The sequence below is a fragment of the Oryza brachyantha genome, chromosome 5 (genome assembly GCF_000231095.2).
Source record: "Oryza brachyantha chromosome 5, ObraRS2, whole genome shotgun sequence".
Lineage (NCBI taxonomy): Eukaryota > Viridiplantae > Streptophyta > Magnoliopsida > Poales > Poaceae > Oryza > Oryza brachyantha.
In genome coordinates this window covers 19696105-19718134 of record NC_023167.2, presented here as the reverse complement: position 1 = coordinate 19718134, position 22030 = coordinate 19696105, and the positions used below count along the sequence as shown (strand labels likewise).

General features: G+C 37.7%; 2 protein-coding genes across 2 annotated transcripts; both read right to left on the bottom strand.

Annotated features, from left to right (window-relative positions):
* Positions 1-602: 602 nt before the first annotated feature.
* LOC102699788 (probable protein ABIL4) lies at positions 603-3613 on the bottom strand. The gene is made up of 9 exons (XM_006655575.3): positions 3141-3613; positions 2887-2969; positions 2120-2270; positions 1926-2025; positions 1763-1843; positions 1593-1665; positions 1408-1463; positions 1162-1250; positions 603-1008 (listed from the first exon to the last, which is right to left on the bottom strand). The coding sequence occupies exons 1-9, from the start codon at positions 3258-3260 to the stop codon at positions 853-855; spliced, it is 909 nt and encodes a 302-aa protein (XP_006655638.1). The 5' UTR covers positions 3261-3613; the 3' UTR covers positions 603-852.
* Positions 3614-7426: 3813 nt separating this feature from the next.
* Positions 7427-9375, bottom strand: LOC102699511 (S-type anion channel SLAH2). The gene is made up of 2 exons (XM_015837229.2): positions 8740-9375; positions 7427-8635 (listed from the first exon to the last, which is right to left on the bottom strand). The coding sequence occupies exons 1-2, from the start codon at positions 9373-9375 to the stop codon at positions 7427-7429; spliced, it is 1845 nt and encodes a 614-aa protein (XP_015692715.2).
* Between the last annotated feature and the right edge of the window lie 12655 nt (positions 9376-22030).

The following is a 22030-nucleotide window of genomic DNA, read 5'->3' as shown; positions in this document are numbered from 1 at the left end:
GTCACACGATGTGGTTGGCGTGGCAGGCAAAAACAAAAAGTGATGATTTGCCACTCTAATACTGTGGTGTGGCCAAAAAGTCCATCCGATGAAAATATTTTCTCTTAAGGTTTAGTAATAAAATTATTTATTAAAAAGTACTTTAAAAATAAAAAATTCCGCCCCAGCACTGCATGGGAGAGAAGAGAGAGAGGAGAGTACGGGAGAGAGAAGAGAAGAGAAAAGAGGGAAATAGGGAAAAAAAATAAAATCTGATACGTGAGGCCACTATACGGCGCATCAGTACAACTTCATAAAAAATGAGTCGATAACATTTTTTAATCAGTTTACGGTTAAGCTGAGGGACCTACAGTTCACTTGTTCCATCAAGAATTAGGGTACGTTAATGTTGAGCCCAGTACATCTTGCTTCCCAGCCAGATTCCACAGCCCAATTTGGGCCTTCAGATTTTGGATCGCATGCAACAAATGTTTACGACGAGAGGACCATTGCCAGCAAATTTGCTACAAATCTCCTTCCCTTGAAATCTGAAAAGGAAACAGACATAAACAAATGTAGATAGATATTTGTACAAGCCAGCAACAGAAGTGAGCTGCATTTCAAAGACGTATTTTATTGTCTGCTGAAAGCCGAGGCTTCTTAGAAGCAGAATAGCACAGCAACAATATGGAATTAATCGGACGCTGATGCAGAATTATTACATTTCGTTCAGCAGCAGGAGTGACATCACAAATTCTGACCTGAAAAATTGACACCTGACATTCAGCTCTAAACCACTAGCGAAAACCACATGTACAATGAGCCTCTTGATTGAACTTTACAGTGATATCGCTTCACACAAACGGGATTTAATCATCGAACTGAACTCTTTCTCATCTTTGCTGACTTGTGCTTGATAAAGAGGGTAGCTAGCATGCTTTTAGTGCCACCTGGAACTTTTTGGATTTCACGCCCTCTCGGTTTGTCCAAAGAATTAAATGTCGAGATATACTTGAAACTAGGTTGGTCCTGAAAATGCAGACATGGTGATTTGCATTTGTCAGGTGTCATAAAGAAACAAAAACTATACAGGGTTAAGCCCATTTTGCTACAAGTATAGTGTCACAATATTAACTTATTTTAACTGCATATTAAGCTTATTTTACATTGCAATTCATTTACCTTTGCACCAATATTTTTCTTAGCATCAAAACTTGTGTTCCCATTCAGTTGAAGAGGCTTGTGCATGGGAGAAGCAGGTATGTCCTTGCCTGAAACATCAGTTATTTAGATGGACCATCAATTGGAGTACGAATATCATCCAAAATTCCACAATTTTATGGTTAAAAGATATGTTCACATCCATCATCATATCACGTCCATGAGATGTTATTCTCTAATATATTAAATAATATAGTAGTTGGTTACCTAGAAGGTACAAGGAACTATTTGATGCAGGTTTAGACGATATAGTATCCCCTAGCCTGCACAAAGGAAGATGACAAGAAGTTGATCAAAAGAAAATAGCTCCATTGAGTGCACTTAAGTAAATGAAGTAAGGTGTGATTTGTGCAGAACTGAACAAAATAGGAATGCTAATCATAATATCTCACGTAAATGTATATTTCTGTGCTCCAGGCGTCGAAATGCTGTTCTCTGAAGCCAGATGCCATGAAAGGGTCTTTGCTGCAGTCCATAAATGAAATATTGTTTGTCGGTTCATATGAAAAGTAGCATCATGAAATTTGTAATCTAAACAAAAAGAAGGAATAAGAAGGTCCACCTGAAGGATAAGGTTTAGGCATTGAATCTTGACCATTGTCTTTTTGCAGGTGTGCTACCTGAGTTCTTTTATGGCTGGTAGCTAGCTTGGCAAGTAAGTAGGCAAGATTTAGCATTTTGTTTAAAGAAACAGTGGATAAGTTCCCAATTGTAGACTTCCTTACATGGTAGGATATAATGCTTATGATGCTTTAAGGTTGTTCCACCAATTTGCTGCTGCCTGAGGCCTGCTCTGTCGGTGAAGATTTGGCAGGTGAGGATTTGCTATAAATTGAACGACCAGATAAATTGGTATTGTCAGTTAAATTGTCATGGTTTCATCAGCATATGCTGCATAAGTAGATAGATAGAACTTTACCTGGTTTAAGCGTGCAACCTTCAGCTCAACAGTAGAGACCTCAGAAGCTTGCTGCTCAAATAGGTCTGTTAATTTGTATGCAACAGTACCAAGGTGATCCACAGCATTGACGACAGCCCGCACAGCATAATCTTTCAGGTTTTCCAGGACCCTAAATAGCAAAAAAGCTGCAAATTATGAAAATATGCTGCACTAAGAAACAAAACTTTAGAGCTACCATTGTAAAATGAATATTTTAGAATCCATGTTTCAGAATTTCTTCTACAGTGACAATCATGACAAAAAAAATCCCCTTCCTATTTTAGTAGCAACATGTGGATTGCAAACCTCCAGACAGAATTCTCAATTTTCTTATAGTAGATAATAGTAGATAGTACAGAGATGGTTGTTAGATAATTCCAAAATTCCAGATAATACAGACACCCTAAATTCTTCTTTTAGCAAGTAGAGTTTGTTTTCTAGCCACATCTCCACATCAAGTCCCCCTTGTCACACATGTTGCTGTCCACCTTCACTTAGGTGGTTTAGCTTCCAACACATACCTATCACATATAATTGCTAGCACACGATGTACTAACGATTCGATTCAATTCAATTCAATCCCTATACCAGACGACAAAAATTACTAAATTAGAGCTACATAGCATGCAAAATGCAAATTTTACCATGGACTCCCTGATTGTAAATTAAAATTGTACTACTAGCTGTAATAAAATTCCCAGAGCTTGGCGGTGCAGGAGTAGAGGAACTGAAGAAGCCTCACTCACATCTGCTTCTGCTCGCTGTGGAGGTAGGACTTCTCGCAGTACTCGGAGGCGGAGTAGAGCTGCGGCCGCAGGTTCTTGAGCTCCTGCACACACGCGCACAGCTAGCATCATTCACCACCACGTACCAAGAACCCGGTCCGTCGGATCCATGAACAAGCTAGGCAAAAGCAAGCAAAGGAGACATTTTTCCTCCTCCTCCTCGTCGCGTGGCCGCGAGGGATCTGGGGGATGGAAGAAATGCTCCGGCGGCGCACCTGCAGGGCCCTGACGAAGCTCTTGCTCCGCTCCATGGAGGCCTCGTCGACGGTGGTGGGCCCCACCCCGGCGACCCCCGCCCATCCGCCGGCCGCCGGGCTCGGCGGCAACGGCTGCATTACCGCAGCAGCTGCCACCGTTCTTGGACTCCGGTCAGCGGTGGCGAGCGCACGGCGGAATGCGGAACGAAGCGGGGAGGGGAAGCGAAGCGAAGCTAGCTGAGCTAAGTGGATAGTGAGAGTGAGGAAGAAGCGATGCTACTGGCTACCACTCCCACCACCACTGCTGTGACAAATTGCCAAAGCAAAGTGTGCACTTGCAGTTGTATATATGCAGCACCAGCAAGCAAAGCCACGGGTGTTTTGGTGAAGAAGCGATATGATGTGGGTGGGATTTAACGGATGGAGGTTGCAATCTGACGGGGGAATCATTGATCAGAGCTCGGTTTGTTGGTTTGGTTGCTTGCTTTGTCTCGGCCTATCTGCACTGTACTGCACTACTGCATCTCCGCCAGCGCCGGATCTTGCTGTCCTAACCTAATTGTCCTTATTACCACATTTTTTTTATTCCCCCAGGCCCCAGCTTTGACAAACAGCTGAGCTTAACGGTGGTAAACTGAAGAGACAGATGAAAAAAAGAAGAAGAAGAAAGAGAGTAGTAGTAACTTTGAGCAGGGCTCTGAATTTGAATGAATTGTCTGAGAGGGTGAAATGGTATGTACAGTTGCCCGTAATTGGGACATGATGCCGATATAATTTCGCGTGTGTCTGTGTGTCCACCCATGATGCATGAGTCATGAGATGAGACCACCATGCAAAAAAAATTAGGAGTAGCATATAAATGTAAATGTAATGTATTCGTCCTTGTCGCGTGTGTATGTGTTGTGTAAGAGCCGAGAGGAGTAATGGAGATGTTTTAGATGTGTATGTGGGAGAGTGGAGGAGCGGTCACCACCCAAACGAGTGAATGCTTGTCGGTTTGGTCAGGGGTTTTATTCGGTTCACCTAATGGCAGCTAACCATACCATGTACCCATGTACGACGTGACCTCAATATCTACTCCAGTATCTATCTACCAGTATATATGTGCGTTACAAGAAGAAATACTTAAGTCCTTCCTCATCGGATCCTTTCGTTTATGTTTATGCTTAGTTGATTATTGTTTGGCTATTTAGAAAAAGGCAAAACAATATATTTCTTAGCGATCCAAAAGCAAAGGCTAAAAGTTAAATACAATGAAAAAACCTAAAAATCAACTCCAAATTTAAGGTTGATCAATTTTTGGTTAAAAAACATACACAGAAGCGAAAAGATGAGATTGTTACCAGACAAAATTTAAATTTTAGAACATAATTTTGAAATAGATTTTGGAGTTTTTTCATCAAAATAAATTTTATAGGATTTGTTTTTACTCATAAATTATTTTTAATTATGCTGTTCTACTTATGCTTATTATAAGTGAAGTGATGCAGAATATACGCATAAAAGAGATACATAATTTTACATAAAAGACCTCAAATGAAACTAATATGAACTTCGATAGTCAATAATCAGTATTGAGGAGATGAAAAATAGCAATAGGCCATCACAGGACTTATGTGCAGCTTACGAGGGACATATAAAAGGAAAAGCTAATAGTTCTAATATATACTTCTTTGAAAAGAGCCGTGTTGGTAGTTGGTGAATATACTTATGCACCCTGCCACCGAATCTCTCTTTTAAAAAACAAAAATAATTGTAGCAATTAAGAGGTGATATATATATAGAGAATAATCATAATTTTCTTCAGCAAGAAATTCCATTGCAACGAACGGATAGTATACTAGAGCTACTAGAAAACTAATATAATAATCTGAATATATCACACGTTGATATTCGAATTATATATCTACATATTATAGAAAAAGATTATTATACATGCATAGCATAATTTGCATTGTAGGAGTACCGTTTATGACAGCTGAACAATGAGTAGAGTTTTCAAGTGTGCTACGTTGGGTAAACCATATGTTTCTTCAAGGCTACACAAACAATTGTACGTGCTACAGTGCAAGAGTGTTTCAGCGGGGGCCACACAAAATAGAAAAGACCTAAATGAAATTTATTATTGGATCCAACGTTGTTGGTCAGATCCATCAAGAGATATATAGCAGTGTTCTGCATAAATGGTAGTAGTATTTGCCAAAATATAGCCGTACATTTCACTTTAATTAGGCTCTTCTACCAATCTTAAAGAGACCAAGTACGTACCAATCAAATCTAGCCGTTCATCGGCAGAGGATACAATTAGGCAAAGAAAAAAAAAATCGTGTAACGGTATCGTTGGACATTGGTGTCAATGTTGGGGAAGGAGGATGTTCGTCGCTGTGAGAGAGCATAGCTCACAAGAATTGTCTTTGACGAATTAGCTAGGTTCATGTAACGTGGTTCAATTCACTGATATCTATAATATTCAAATATAGATCGGGCAAATATAGAGAGAATACGTTAGAGGATCCGGTTCATGTTGCCCGCATTGAACAAAGTCGCTTGCAGCCGCTAGGATGCTCGTATCCAATTCAAGAAGGTAATATATACGGAAAAATGGTACAATTTTGCCCTCACAAAATCAAAGTGTATTTTGTGTATGTGCTAGCTCCTGGGATATGCAGTACCACTATGTACTCAACATTTCTATATTGCGTAAAAACTTTCCTTGATAACCATAAAAATTATCTCGTTTTACCTTTGACTTACACATGGACCATGTGGACTATAAAAATAATTCATATTCTCTGCACATGTATTAGGTGTCACTGATACGCAGTGAACCTAATTCCGTATACACAGCAATAGAGGATCTCATTCCGTATAAAAATTGCTGTTCGTGGTGGCGGGCGTGAAATTTGTGTGCGGCAACGCCCGTGTATAGCACTAGCAGCAGCATATGTGTGCACAAAATCTCAAAGTAGCTCAACTGCAACGTTGCAACTTGCTCCAAATTAATCCCACCATGAGAAGCACCGGAGGTCCAGCTTCTCGAGCCCAGACGCGCGGCAGCGCGAACACTTTCGATCAGCTCCAAATTACGCTCTATGATGATAATTATCATATTCCCTTACCTTGAGAAGCTCATATATATATATATATCATCCCAGATGCACAACCTTTGAAATCTGGCATCACACTCAGAGGCAGAGGCAGAGGCAGAGGCATGTTTCGTCGGCTCTCTGAACTAACACTCATTCAGTGCAAAAGGTCTGCATGGAGATGAAGCATACCTCCAGAGATATCAAAGAAGGATGCCCGAATTGTTGAGAATGCTTTCAGTTTCTGTTTATTGATTCCCAGTGCTGCAAACAATCTTTCTTGTTAGCTGTGAATAAATATGTGCACCTGGGATAGCTTTGCATCATATGCTTCCCACTCTTCAGATATTTATTTATAGTTGCGATTTCTTGATTATTTTTTTATGGTGCTACATTCTGTTGTAATTTTATATCAATTCTTGTAAGGAGTCTGCATTGTGGAAGACATTTAGACAAACTGCTGATTATCTGCAAATGTGTGCATTCAGTTGGCAAGTTTAGCATAGGTTCAGTGAAGTCACTGATATCAGAGACCAGCCATTCAGTAGGGGCATTCAGTTGGAGCTTTGAGGAATGGTAAGAAAGCAGCAGAAAACAGCATGTTCAACGGCCTGGCAATATCCATGATTTATCTACTTTGGGAGAGCGTGCGTTGTGCATATTTTATCCACGAACATCAGATGCCTATAGGTTCATTGAATGATAGTCACACTGATAGATGAAAAAAATGGTCATCCCTCTGAAGATTCGTGCCTAGTTGCCTTACCTTGCAGCAAGGGGCTCACGGAATTCCTTCTCATTAATCAGAGCGATTGGAAATAAAAAAAAAGCGCATGACGCATGATGAAACAAGGTATCAATTCAATAACCGGCAAATAATCTAGCACTACAAAATTTGAGCTGATGATTGTCCACTGATGCGTGTATTATATAATCCCTCCGTCCCTAAATATTTGACACCGTTAATTTTTTTATATAAGTTTGACTATTCGTCTTATTAAAAAATTTATATAATTATTAATTATTTTTATATTATATTATTTATTATTAAATATACTTCTATGCATATATATAACTTTACATATTTTCAAAATAAATTGAATAAGACGAATAATCAAACGTATGTCAAAAAGTTTACGTCAAACATTGAGGGGATAGAGGGAGTATATCCCAATTCGCTCGAAGGATATCAGTCGCTGCTAATCAGAAAGAAACTAATTAGTTAATCGGCCGTGTCATCGGCGATTGATCGCCGGAGCTGTTGCTGTAGTCCTTGGAGACGGCCGAAGCAGAGTCGTCGGAGTCGGAGGCGCCGTTCTTGGAGGAGAAGGAGAAGACGAGCTCCTTCACGTCGGCGCCGGAGGAGCGCAGGTGCGCGAGGATCTTGCTGAACTTGGGCTTCCTCCGCGTGATGGCGATGGACACGTCGTTGGGGAAGAGATCCTTGCGCACGAAGGCGTGGTACACGGTGGTCGCCAGCACGCCGGTCACCGTCACGGTGGCGATCCCGGACAGCCCCACCGCCAGCGACCTCGTCGCCACGGTGGTCACCTCCGACGCGTACAGCACCGTCGCGATCGCCGCGCTCGTCATCGGGAACGTGTACGCCCACCACGCCAGCGAGAACCGGATCCCCCTGAACATGTTGGCGCGCACCGCCAGCGACATGAAGAGGAACAGCGCCACGAAGTAGGCGACCCTGGCTCCCATGTCGAACTCGCCGCGGAGCCGCGCCCACGCCATGGACGCCACGCTCGGCGCGGCGATGAACAGGAAGAACACCGGGTGGAGCTCCTTGGGCAGCTGCACGTTGGTCGGCAGCCGCTGGTACAGCGTCACGAACAGCACGATGTAGTGCACCAGCCCGACGGCGAAGAAGAAGATGGGGCCCTCCCGGAGCCCCATCCTGGCCCCGAGCAGCGCGCCGACGAAGTTGCCGACGATGGCCAGGTGATTGGACGGGTTGGCCACCTTGGATAGCCGCCGCTCGCCGCCGGACATCCACTGGCCGTATATCTTGAGGTCGAGGAGGAAGATGGGCGCCATGAGGAGGAACCAGACGACGTGGTGGATCGTCCACACCGGCCTGGGCGAGCCCTTCACCAGGAAGAGGCAGGCGATCCATGGCGCGAAGAAGAAGTTGACGCGGATGGGGTGGTGGAACTCGCGGCGGACGGCCTCGAAGTAGAAGACGACCTTGAGGAGGTAGATGGCCGAGACGAGCACCATGAGTGCGACGGACAGCCACCACAGGGCGTGGTTCACGTCGGGGCTGACGCCGAGGAACGCCGTCGAGGGCTCCGTCGCCAGCGTCTTCCACAGCATCGCCTGGCTGGTCACGCCCAGGCACATCCCGAACGCGCTGATCGGAAACCTCAGCAGGAACGGCCACCTCTCGTCCTTGGGCAGCACCGCCACCTCCGTCGCCTGCACGCCATGAACGCACGCCATGAACGCCGGCCGACGTCATTACATGTAATCAAAGAAGTTAAAGCTAATGTTTTGGCGACGTGACATGGTTGTGTGCGTACTCGGAGCGTGTCGAGCTCGGGGCCTTCGAGCGCGGCGAAGTAGCGGTCGGCGGTGGGCACCTCGCCGCCGTCGGCCTCCTCCTCGGAGATCTTATTCGACTCTGCCGTCTCGATGTCTGCCGGCTCCTGCGGCGGCATCCCGCGGAGGCTGGAGAGCTGGCGCTCGAGGCGGCCGGAGAAGGTCTTGAACTGGTCGAACCGCCGGTCCCGCGTGCTGGTGCTTCGCGGCACCGCGCACTGCACCGGCGGCTCGCCGTCGGCTCCCTTGATCATCGTCAGCTGCGAGTGCGACGGCTCGGCGGGGTGGATGTCGATCTTGGTCTCGGACGGCGCCGCCTGCGCGCGCGCATCGCCGCGGCGGATGGACGCGCCGAGGTGCACCCCCGACGGCGACGCTGGCACGCTCAACGAGACGGCGTACGGTACCTCCGGCGCGCCGTCCTCGTCAGGGCGAACCCGAACCCCCGCCGGAATGCTCGTCGCCGACTTCAGCCTGCTGACACTGTCAGTGATCATGGACTGATGAACACCGGCGGCGGCATGCGACGGGAGTCGGGTGAGAAGCGGTGCCGGCGGCGAGGGAGCGGTAGTGGTGCCCAGCCCTGCGGCCAGCTGGATTGTCTGGGTGGACGCCATGGCTGGAGCTTGTGGTGGAATGCTTGTCAGCTAGTCGGAAGAGAGCAGCGCGGTGGCATGGCTTATATAGATGGAAGAGGAGAGGAGTACAGCCATGCGCCATGGCCATGGATGCTACGTGCAAAGTCGAGCGGCGGCGGCGGGCAGTGACGCGGACACGTCGGACGAGGCACGTGGGATTCCGCGCGAAGGTTCCATGCGCGTAGCCCCAAATTGAAGACTTTTTTCCTCCTTATTTCTTTTTCACAGATACCACGTAACAGGAACCTATTACGACACGATAGTATGGATAATATTCACAAATAAAAAGTAATTTTGAATAAATTTTTATATACATATATATTTTAACGTTGTAAAAGTGGTAGGGTTAGAAAATAAATTTCAATGAAAAATTTAAAGTTAACTTTAAATTTAAAATTAAAATTTAAAATTCTATTTATAAGCAGAAGCAGAAGAGAAATATGCGTATTTAATTGGATTTTTTTTAGTAACGCACTTCGAGACAGCGAGATACTAAATTATTCGACTGTTATACTTTCAGATACGCAATACTAGTACCTACATATATCACATTTTTATATTAGTATAGTCTTAATATATTATTTTAAAGATAATTAAAATAAACCGTTTACGATGTCAGATTCTATTGAACTAATAAGAGTCAAATTAAGGTCAGGCAGCCAAGCCTCTGCTGAAATTAAGGGTCCACGTCTATCCTTGACCAACATAATAATCTCATTAAATCACACCGTGCGTCTTCCCGCTTTTGTCCCTCTTAGATCCTTCGTTATATATATTCTTTATTGGATTTTCATGTGTGTGCTTAAGATCAGTAAGGCAAGAACAACGAAAAAGTAAATTTGCACAACCACGTGCATTTTATTAAGCCACCACATAAATATATAGTTAAAATAATATATAAAATGTGCATATTTAAAACTAGATTTATCATGAAATAAAATATTTATGCATAATATAGCAAAGCTACATATTTATATTTTAGCTATAACGTTCTATTCCCAAATCCACAAGGTCCACTCTACACACACTATGAGTGGACCTATATTAACATAGCACTCCACTTATACTTTCGTCATCGATTTATATAAAAGGGTTAATTTAAAGATACTATGTTAGATGAATTAGGTATATAGCAGACTAAACCTATATAGACTTTTCACATGGGACCAAGTAACCAACCTAACACTTAGGCCTGATGGGCCCAAATACCATCAATGAGCTAGTGTATTACATTAGTCTTTACTTTTAACTAAGAACGTGCGTATAAATATTTTATTTATAAATTATTTTTTATATTAGTCATGACACATAATATGGGTTTGTTTGAAAGTATATTAATTGTTCGATCGGTCAGCTGTACTGCGCTAGTAAGGACTTGTTTCAGCAACATGAAAACAACCGATTGACCGGGTTATAGTATTAATTAATTGATCGATCATCTGCTTTGATAAGGAACGATCAATATGTACGTAAGCGAACTGGATGTTGCTCAACTGGCCAGTTTTCTTGGAGTGGAATCTCACCTTCTTAGATTTAATACATAGTACTTCTAATTATTCCTTCAGTGATAGATAATATTAATATCAAGAGATGCTCGTATTGACTTCGTTAATTTTAATATATGATTAAGCACAGGATATACGTGCGTGTTTTAGTTTATACGAATGAACGCACACATACGGTGTTCCGTCCCTTCAAAAATGAAGTTATTTACACCACTAATCTTTTATCTAAAAAATATAGATATTTCTCCACATACTTAATCTTAACATTATCTATTTAATTTTTTCACCCATATCTTCTTCTCAACTAATCATAACATTCCTCTTATCATTCTTATGTACTTAATGTTATAAACGTATTATATGATCAGTCTAGAAACGTAATTACACAAATTATCAGCACCGGCCAGCTGTACCCATCTAAGATGCGCAATATATATTAATTAACTTGGGGTACGTAATTAATGTTACCGCGAGATGCGCTTAATTAATCAAGAGAATACGTACAGCTAGCTGCACTTGACAAAATGACACCCCAAAAATATGTGCACATTTGGCTGTACTTCCACAAAGTTACATATGCGGCCATGCCCCCATATAATATTGACAAGTTGTATGATTCGTCACTCTAAGTGACATGCTAATATCAGTGAATGTGACTTGATCACAAAATTAAATACTTGTGTCGTTCATAATGTTCTGCTATCTTCGTTACTGCGGTCCGAGAACCTCTGGATGAATACCAGTATATATAACACTTTGTTGCCCCAGAATAGTTGAAGCATTTTATAGGCTAAGATATATATGATTTTAGAGGTTTATCACTAACATTTAAGTTTCTGTGGTAGTGCAGGGTCGATCCATCTGGCATCATAAATATTGTCATCAACTGCATGGTATTAAAATTTATTTGCATCTCAAACACATTCTTTATATGTCAATTGTAGCGTATTATATTTTGATTAAATAAAAATACACATCAACTATTGGTTGTTTATTATTAATTTCGAATTTTGGAAGTACATAAAACCAAATGGACATAAATTTGATGCCTCTCCTGACAAAATTTAAATTTCAAAAATATTCTTTTTGAATAAATCCATACAAGAGTTTCATCCAGAAACTGAAAATATAATTTATTTTTATTTGAATTAAATTTTGGTGAAAATATTCTGCAAATTTTATCAAACTGAATTTGAAAAATTTTCGATTCGAGTTTTCAAATTTCTGGTCAAATATTCTACCGCCTTCTTTCTTTGACAAATCAATCAACTTTGGTCAACTAGCAAAATAGGTGTAAAAAGAATTAAATAAAAAATGAGAGGGCAAGATTGTACTGTACGTCTACTTCTAGATGAGAGACCCTTTTATCTGTTTTTTCCCATTCTTTCCGCTTCTACAGTTCTACTTATGATTATTAGCCAAAAATTAAACTTTTAACAATAAATGTGGAGCTGATTTTGAAATGTTTTCACCAAAGTTTTTTTATCCTTGACTTTAGGCCGTTAAGAATATGTATATAAAATTTTTATTTAAAAAATATTTTTTATTTGTAAATATGCGTCCCTTTTCTTAAGCTGAATGAAAGACCCTAGGTGTGGTTGTTTGACATTTGCAAACGAAAAATAATTTATAAATAAAACTTTTATATATGTATTTTAGGGATAAAAAAGCCAAGAATAAAAAATAAAATTCGGTGTAAAAATAATCGCAAAATCAAATCTAAATTAAAGCTTAAAAAATTTAAATTTTAGCTTATAAATAAAATGAAAAGATGGGGTGCCTATTGTAACGAAAAGTATATGTGTTAGGTGATGATGGCACGTGCGTGCGTGTCTGATTAAAAGTCCTTGCACACCAGAATTGAACCAAACAATAGAGATTGTATGCACGAAAGAAAGTACGATCAGATCGACTTTGGAAAAAGAAAAAAAAAAGGAAGTACGAGTGCATCGATCATCTTTGGAGAAAAAACGGGTACATTTGAAATCAAAAGGAACTGCTCCCTCGGTTCTGATATAAATATATTTTTAGTATTATAGAGATATATTAATTACTAAAAGAAATGACTTAATATTACTTATTAAATAAGCAGCTCGTATGGAATAAGATACAGAGAGAGGTAAAATGGATAAAAATTTGAATATAAAGTAATTGATGAGATAACTAGTATATCATGAATACATCTCTTGTGAGATAAATTTAAATTATAGAAATACATTTACAATAAGATAGATAAAGGCCCCATTTAGTCGGCAAATAAAAATTTTTAGATGTCATGTCGGACATTTGACTGGATGTCAGAAGAGGTTTCGGATACGAATGGAAAAACGAATTTTATAGCTCGCCTAGAATCCTCGAGACGAATCTTTTGAGCCTACTTAATGCGTCATTTGCACATGTGGGTTATCACAACACTTATGACTAATCATTGAATAATTAGGCTAAAAAGATTTGTCTCACTATTTTTTCTCTAATTATACAATTAGTTTTTTCATCTATATTTAATGTTCTATTTAAATGTTTAAAAATTTGATGTGATGTTATTTAGGTGTCTAAAGATTCGATACGATGTTTTTTGGAAAAAATTCAGAAAGTAAACGGGGCCAAAGTATTTGGGAAAGAAAAAGGAAATATGGAGTAGGAATCGATCCATTGAACATTACTCCTAGTTGTTTGCAGGTGTGGGTTAGGACTTGACTCGTCCTGTCGTACTCGTACATGTCCAGTTTCAGTTCTTCTCCAATGTCCTTCATTACTTTGATTGTCAACAAACATTTCTTCCGGAGGACGGTCTTGCTCCTTAATCTTGTCTGGCCAGAAGTAGGCAACGGAATGCCCAGCAAGTAAACCAATATCTTCGTCCTCACAAATACTTATTTTCCCATGAAACATGATATAAATGTATATGCTTATTTACACGTGTACATTTCCCACTACTATAATATAATAAATAACAATCATATGTGAATATGTACACTGGTTAGTCAGAGACTAAAACTCAAATGGTTCCATCATAAGAAATCTAAAGAACTACACAACTATCTTTGGTTAAATTCCTAAGTGAAGTAGTGAATTAAGTTATACTCACTCTGTTATTATAAATGTATTAATATCTCTTTTTTTCATCTTTTCATGCGCCCTTATTTATTTTTAATTGCCAAAAAAAATTATCAGTCATTTGTCAAGCATAAATGACTCAACTCTTTCAACACAATATAAATGAGCTTGGCAAAGTCATTTAAGATATCCTTTTAAGGCCACGTTCGTCGCCTCCTTTATAATTAATTAATCATGTACTAATTTATTACTATGTTTTTCGTGTCAAGGATAAGTTTAATTTATTCCTACCACGCCGAACGCGGCCTAAATTATCGAAGACATCAAGACAACTTATTCCTTGGAATGAGCTACGAAATATCACTTGCGCATTATCAAAAATGAAGACGGCATGCGTACGTACGAGCTGCTGCTTGCGAGGAAAGGACCCTGAGTGAAGTACCATCTACCAAGTTAAAGTTCTTCCAAAAAATACAATAATAATGTGTCATATCATCTGATAAAATCTAGCCATCGAATTCACTACGAGATAAAAAAAAACATGATAACTTAATCTTAATACAGTTGGACCAAATGGATGATAAAATAATCATTGAAGAGGTTTTTAGATATGAAGCTACCAGAAGAATGACGAAAAGAAAAAAAAAGAAAATTGTAAATATATGAGGTTTATAGAGACAAAGAGATAAAATAGTAGTTTTATAATTTGCATCTTTAGTAAAAAAAAAGTATTTTGCAGATAAATCCCAATTCTTTAGTTGCGCGGGGGCTTTAGTGGTCATTTGGATTTGGGGAGCTTGAAGATGGTGACTCATGGAATTAATGTAAAACTTGTGATAAATGTTAAGCCGTTAATTATTGTTAGCATAACATAACTTATTGTTTTTCGTTTGACCAATGTTTTTACGAGCAACGAGACGACCAAGAGAGACGTGAACTGCCACTCCCACGTACAACATTCTACATTCCAGGTTATAGGATGGTTAGAGTTACGTCATGTGCAACGTCATAAGCTAGTACAATCGATAGTTTTGTCATCAATTAGTCGAGGGCTGACTCGGATGTATTTTACTAGTAGTAAAATTTAATCCATACCGTTGATTTATTTTTATCTGATGGTTATTATTAAATTATACAACCAACAATATTACGTGCAGTAGAAATTTGAAGAGGTAATATCATCCTTTTTATTATGGTCTTTACTGCAAAAAAATAAAATACAAAATATTGCTAATCATGTAATCAACAAAGTACAAAAATACCCTTTTCTACTGGTATTATAATACTACCAGTAAAATGCCCTGAATAGTTGCCCATTAGTCGAAAGGCTGCATATAAGAATTTAAGGTCGTGCGAAACAAATAATAAGGCCATAGAAAAATATCAATAAATAAAAGAGTAAATTGCGTGATTGGTGTTGGTGTTTTAAAAAAACTATATACTTGTGTCCTGATATAACGATTCAATTTTGTTTATTCTGAGTAAAGATGGAGTCTTTCGTTTGTAGAAGAGAGAATTCCCTGTATGCCATTAAAACTATACCCGGCTCTTTCTATGCCATGCAAAAAATCGAACTTCCCCTATGCCATTCACTTAATTTTTTCTTCCTTACGTGCCACCGCCGTTAATTTTTTCATTCAACTCCGTTAACTTATTTTGCTTACATTCTTTCTATACCACTGCCAAATGACCCGAAATATAGAATTGAAAATTGATATTTTTGAATAAAATTTGAAATTAAGACAGCATAATTGAAAATTGATATTTTCAAATAAAATTTGAAAATTGATATTTTCGGATAAAATTTGAAAATTGGTATTTTCGGATAAATTTGAAACGACCCGCAATATAGCATAGAAAAATTGAAAAATATCAATTTCCCTACTTAGAATTTTTCAGAGATTTTCTATCACTTTGTTTACTCATTTAATTTTTTCAGAGATTTAAAACCATTTTAGTTTTTGAAATTTTTCAAAAGGTTTAAAAAAGATACCCATGCTGTGATAGATAGAGACTAAGGTCAAATAATGCTCTTTAGTACTCTTCGAAATTGATATTTTTTAAATTTTTAATTCTATGTTGCGGGTCATTTCAAACTTATCCGAAAATATCAATTTTCGAATTTTATTCGAAAATATCAATTTTCAATTCTGCTGTCTTAATTTTAAATTTTATTCAAAAATATCAATTTTTAATTTTATGTTTCTAATCATTTGCCATGTAGTGACCTAGAAGGAACCTAAGCAAAATAAGTTAACGGAGTTGGATGGAAAAGTTAACGGCAGTGTCATGTAAAGAAAAAAAATTAAGTGAATAACACAGAGGGAAATTCGATTTTTTGCATGGCATAGAAGGAACCGGGTATAATTTTAGTGGCATACGGGAATTCTCTCTCTAGAATGTGTATTCCCGTAGTCTTCTAAACTATAATTATTTGAGGTTGTCATGATTATCATGTGATGCTTATCGGAGCAAAAGAAAATTTACCGTCGCCAAATTAGTTGGGTAAGAAGATGATAACTCTCAGGAAATAGAATGAGAGATAAAAACATTTTAGAATATATTGGCTTGGATTGAAGCATGAAAATTTAGACCCCTAAATTTTTGGGACGTGGGATGATTTAGTTCATTTTTTAATGGAAATGCATTAAATCTCCAATATCTACCTATTAGGCGGTAGGCACACAATCAATAAGACTCAACTAAGGCCACATTTTTTTAGCTTAGGATTATTATAATCTAAATTATAGGGAGTAAGCCGAAGAAACATACAACTTATTAAAACAACTTATTATAATCTAGAGTCTAGCTTATTATAATCTAATAAGCTTTTTTAGGTAAGCTTTTTTCTAGATTATTGAGTGAAAAATTAACCACCATGTCACCCCACTCCTCTTTAGGCTTGAAAACTCAATAATCTAGGCTCTAATAATCTAGAAAAGTTTGAACTCATAACTTATTCTACTACAAATTATAACAATATATCTTACAGTAATCTGACTTAATAATCTAGATTATAATAAGCCGAAAGGAACAGGGCCTAAATATTTAAATAAGGCAATGGGACAATCACCCAACTTCTTCCAATAAGATAGACTAAATATATCGTTTATAAAATGCATAGATTGTAGCACGTAATTTAGATGTTACTGCAGCATCCAAAGTGAGATAACATATACACGACTATCAATTCCAACAATATATCTCCATTGTGCATAGGGTCATATGTTCTTCCAATGATAACATCATATAACAGTATTAGTAGATAGATTAGTCTTGCCTAATTGGATGGAATATATATGTGTGTGCGTGGAACAATGTATAAGGGATGCTTGTACGTGCTTGGAATTAATTAAGCACGTATGTACCTGCATTAGCAGTTAATCGTGGCATACTTGCATTTGCATATATGGTCTTTAATTAGCATTCCAGATGCGACCGAGTCCATCGTCAAAAAGACCAGGTGAAGATCCATCTCCATCAAAACCCAGGTCGAACCTATTTGGAATCTAATTAAGACGGCCGTCGACTTGCTTCTTTTTTTTTTTCCTTGTGAGACAATCACAGGTTCACGGTCCAAAAGCAGATCTTTTTCTAGGTCACTTTCTTAATTTAGACCTTGATTATTTATTTATTGACTTGGACTTTTAGGTTGATTTTTTGACGTCCATGCATGATTTATAAGCTGTGACTTTTAACTCCATGTTCTAAATTTGAATGGTATAGTAACACTATAGTTCTATCTCTACTTCACATTAACAAAAAAAAATTGCTACTCTAACGTAGCTTTGGAATTCACAATGGAAGAGTGGCTAATGATTTTACAAAAGCCCAACAAAAGCAACCTATTTGTTTTGAGATTTTTTTTACCGTCCTTAATAAGTTACTTACCTGTATCATATTTTCTCGTGAGAATTTACAACTCTTGAAAAGGTGCCTATATGTATCAAATTTTTAGTACAATATTTTTATACATTCAAGTTTCTAGTACATAGAGGTGCTAAATTTTTACACTGGATAATATGGTACTTTTCGACATTTTCTTAATGATAATAGAAAAAATATTTTTTAAATAAGCTTGGTACCTCAAGTTACTAGTTACCTTGTAGGTAATTTTTCAAGTTCGGTAAAATTTCTTATTTGTTTTGGCTTAGATTTTCTTGCTTTAAGTAGGTTCACAAGCTCAAATAACGTCCTAGGCTTTTGAGTTGATTTTTCAGCTTCTTTGATTATAATTAGGTTTATCGTAAGCTTCAAAGTTAAGAGTGTAGTATTATAAATGTAAATGGTGAGGTATGTCTATTTGACAAATACTGCCTCTGTTTCATAATGTAAGTCTTTCTAGCATTGCTTACATTTATATAGATGCTAATAAATCTAGACATATATATAAAGTATATGTATTCATCAGTCAATAAATTTAGGCAAAGTAAAAAATACTTAGACTATGAAACGGAGGTAGTAGCACTTCAGTAGACAAACAATGAAGTAGGCCCATGGATTGAGCGGGCCGCCTCTACAGTCAACTTTTCAGGCCCATGTCCGTAGATCCATCAGCAGATGAGCCCAATCGTCCATACTGGGCTAATTTGCACGGGTGCGTTCTCAGCGTGCGACATGGCAAACACTCGTGGAGAATATATATTTTTTTGGGTTCATTTTTTCTATTTTAGTGGCTAGAATAGATGGAAAGTTATTCAAGATTTCTGTTTGAAGGTTCGGATGCTTTTGAATTTTGTATAACTTATTTACTCGCTTTCTCAATTTTGTTAAAATGCGAGTACTTCTTTTAATAGAGACTTTTCAACTGACAAAAGTGTAAATTCATCCCCCTATCCTACCTAAGCTTTTCTTCTTATCTACTTTACTGCTGCCGTCATTTCTAGTGTTATATAAAAGTATGAGTGAATTTGATATCCGATTCTTAACTTATGCTTTTTACATACAATTGTACTGTGTATATAGCTATTTTTGATCTAATAAGCCCACACTGATCTAGTGGAGTAAATTAGCACTCGACCGGTACCTAAACGTTTGACGCCGTTGATTTTTTTATAAACGTTTGACTATTCATCTTATTTAAATTTATTATTAAATATGTAAAGCTATATATACATAAGAGTATATTTAACAATAAATGAAATAATATAAAAATAATTAATAATTATGTAAATTTTTTGAATAACACGAATAGTCAAAAATATGTAAAAAAATCAATGACATGAGAGTATGACGTGGGAAATGCCAATAGAATTCCAATGGTGCATGGTAGGGACCAACATCACATGCCGGCCACATCAGATCGATGAACACATTGTCTCTGTGTGTGCCTGCCTATATAGCTACTGCAGGACCACACATGTACAATTTTTTTTTGCTTAGGATCATCATACTAGTATACACCACTACATGTACAACACTACGTACAGTCAGCTAGGCGTGTGTGTAAGTAGCTAGTGGAGTAGGAATATAGATATTGAAATGCATGCACTTAAAAAGACAGACGTCCTGGTCTTTGTCTGCTCCGACAAGCGTCCGGATCCATTCTTTTGAGCATTATTTTTTTCACTTCTATTTATTCTTATAAACTTAAATTTAAACTTTTAATTTTAATTTTAAAGTTTATCTTAATGTTTTTATATTAGTTTAAGCTTTGCTTTTAGATCATAAAGAACACATGCATAAAAGTTTTATTCATAGATTATTTTTTATCTGTAAATATGTTGTTTCCGTTTTTTTAGAGAAAAAAAAATAAATGATAAACGCCCTTGCGTTCATCATATGTAATATACTCCATTAGCCGTAGAATATAAGGGATTATGAAGATTAATCTAGACAACTATCATCTCTAAAATCTTAGAATATAAGGGATTCTATTGATAAATTTAGCGAGTATCATATCTAAAATCTCTTGCATTTGAGGACGGGTAGTACATAGGTTTGAACTCTCTCTCTCTCTTACAAGTTGCATTAATTGCATTAATTGTAGGTGTGGTGCCTTATGCAAGGAAATTGCTGTAGTTTCTTTAGTGGATATCCTCTTATTTCTTATTTAAGTAGTTATGGGAAAAATCAAGAGTTACATTATTATGTAATATATTATTCCACGAACTTATAAGTGAAAAATTGATATATAAGTTCGAAAAGATAATATGTATAACTAACTCAGAGTTAATTAACTAGTTTAGTTTGTTTATTTAATTTAAATGTATATATTATGGTGTGATACGTCTGACCTTATCTAAGTTCTTTTTGATTATTTTGGATGTGTTCTTTCAAGATAAAAAATTTATTTGATTTTTTATCTCTATTTAATAGTAAATATTATCTAATTTTTATACCTATTTAATAGTATAAACGATGAAATTACCTAATGTAAAGTTAAAAACCTACATTAGAAAGTTGAAATTATAAACCTCAATCCTTTTGCATTAGCATTTCGGTGAACGTGTGCACAAAAGCTGAGAAATAATCTAGAAAATAAAATTAAAAAAATACAGCCCTGGTAAAGATTAAAACAACATTAGAAAAACAAGATGACATCTCCAATATCATGTCATATACAAGCTCTATGTTCCAAAAAAGCTAACATAGTACCGAATATACCATATCAATGAACTTAGACATATCTTTGCCCGAATATAGTACTCTAGAATTTTTTTTTCACTAATGAGTAAGCCGTAGGCGTTCCTGGCTTCCTGTCCGAGGACGACGAGATCGAGGACCAGCCAAGCTAGCCAACCACAGTCGTCCACGCATGCATCACCATGTGTACTGACACCATGCATGCACATCTGCATTGTATATTGTTCAACTTTATCTGTGGTCAGTAGTTGCCATTGGAGCCTAATAGCAAGTTGTGTAGCTATCTACTAGTTTTAATTTATCTATAGTTAATTTAATAATTAATTAATTTATATAATAGTTTTTCAAAAAGATATGCTATCATGTCTCACCTTTTATACACATATGGTGTCTTAGAGTCTATACTGAAGCTAGCTATAAATCCGTAGCCTACTGCTCTTATCTCTCCTCTTTATCTTTTTTAAAATATATGTATAGCTGGCTTTTATATATATATATATATATGCGCTCTAATCGCATACATATGAATGCATGTGCGACCTCGATCGATCTATCAAATTAAATTAACTGAGACAACATAGGTAGGGGCACATCATATCAATGTCATGCTGCATTATTTATATATTACTGGTGGTGCTAGCTAGTACGTAGATTAGATATTATATAGTAGTGTAGATTAATTACTGAGACGGCGTATATAAATATAGCCAATTAATCGATCGATTGAGGAATTAATTAATCAGCTGGTGTCTGATTGGCTGCTCGCTTGGTCGGCCTAATTTCCTTCGTCGGCTAGTGGATTAATCTTCAAAGTGCGTGCTTCATCTTCATCGATCGATTTCCAATGAGAAGTGGCCACTGCACTGCGCTTTTCCGTGGAGGGCGACATGCATGGACACACATCATGCACGGGACCTAGCTTTGCTATACTACCACAAAGTCGCCCACCCCACTATATCTTTGAGATTAGCCATCCTCATTTTTTCGCTTCTCCTTATATTTATAAGCCAAAATTTGTATATTTAATCTTAAATTTGAAGTTGACTGAGATTTCATTGTAGTTTATTTCCTAGCCTTAGGTTTTAAATCACTAACAACACATATATAAAATTCTCATTTACAAAATATTTTTTATTTGTAAATATGTCGTTTGGTTTTTCCTTGGATAAGGCAAACAATCAACCCCTAAAAATTACTGATTCTCATAACTTGTCAACCATGGAGAAGGAATGAGGTGGTGTTTGTTTCTAAGGGCTAAACTTTAGCCCCTAGTCACATCGGATGTTTGGACACTCATTATAAATAGTAAACGCAGTCTATTAATAAAACCCATCCATAATTTTGGACTAATTCGCGAGACGAATCTAATGAGCCTAATTAATCCATGATTAGCCTATATGATGCTACAATACACTTTGCTAATTATGGATTAATTAGGCTCAAAAAATTCATCTCACCGATTAGCTCTCATTTATGAAATTAGTTTT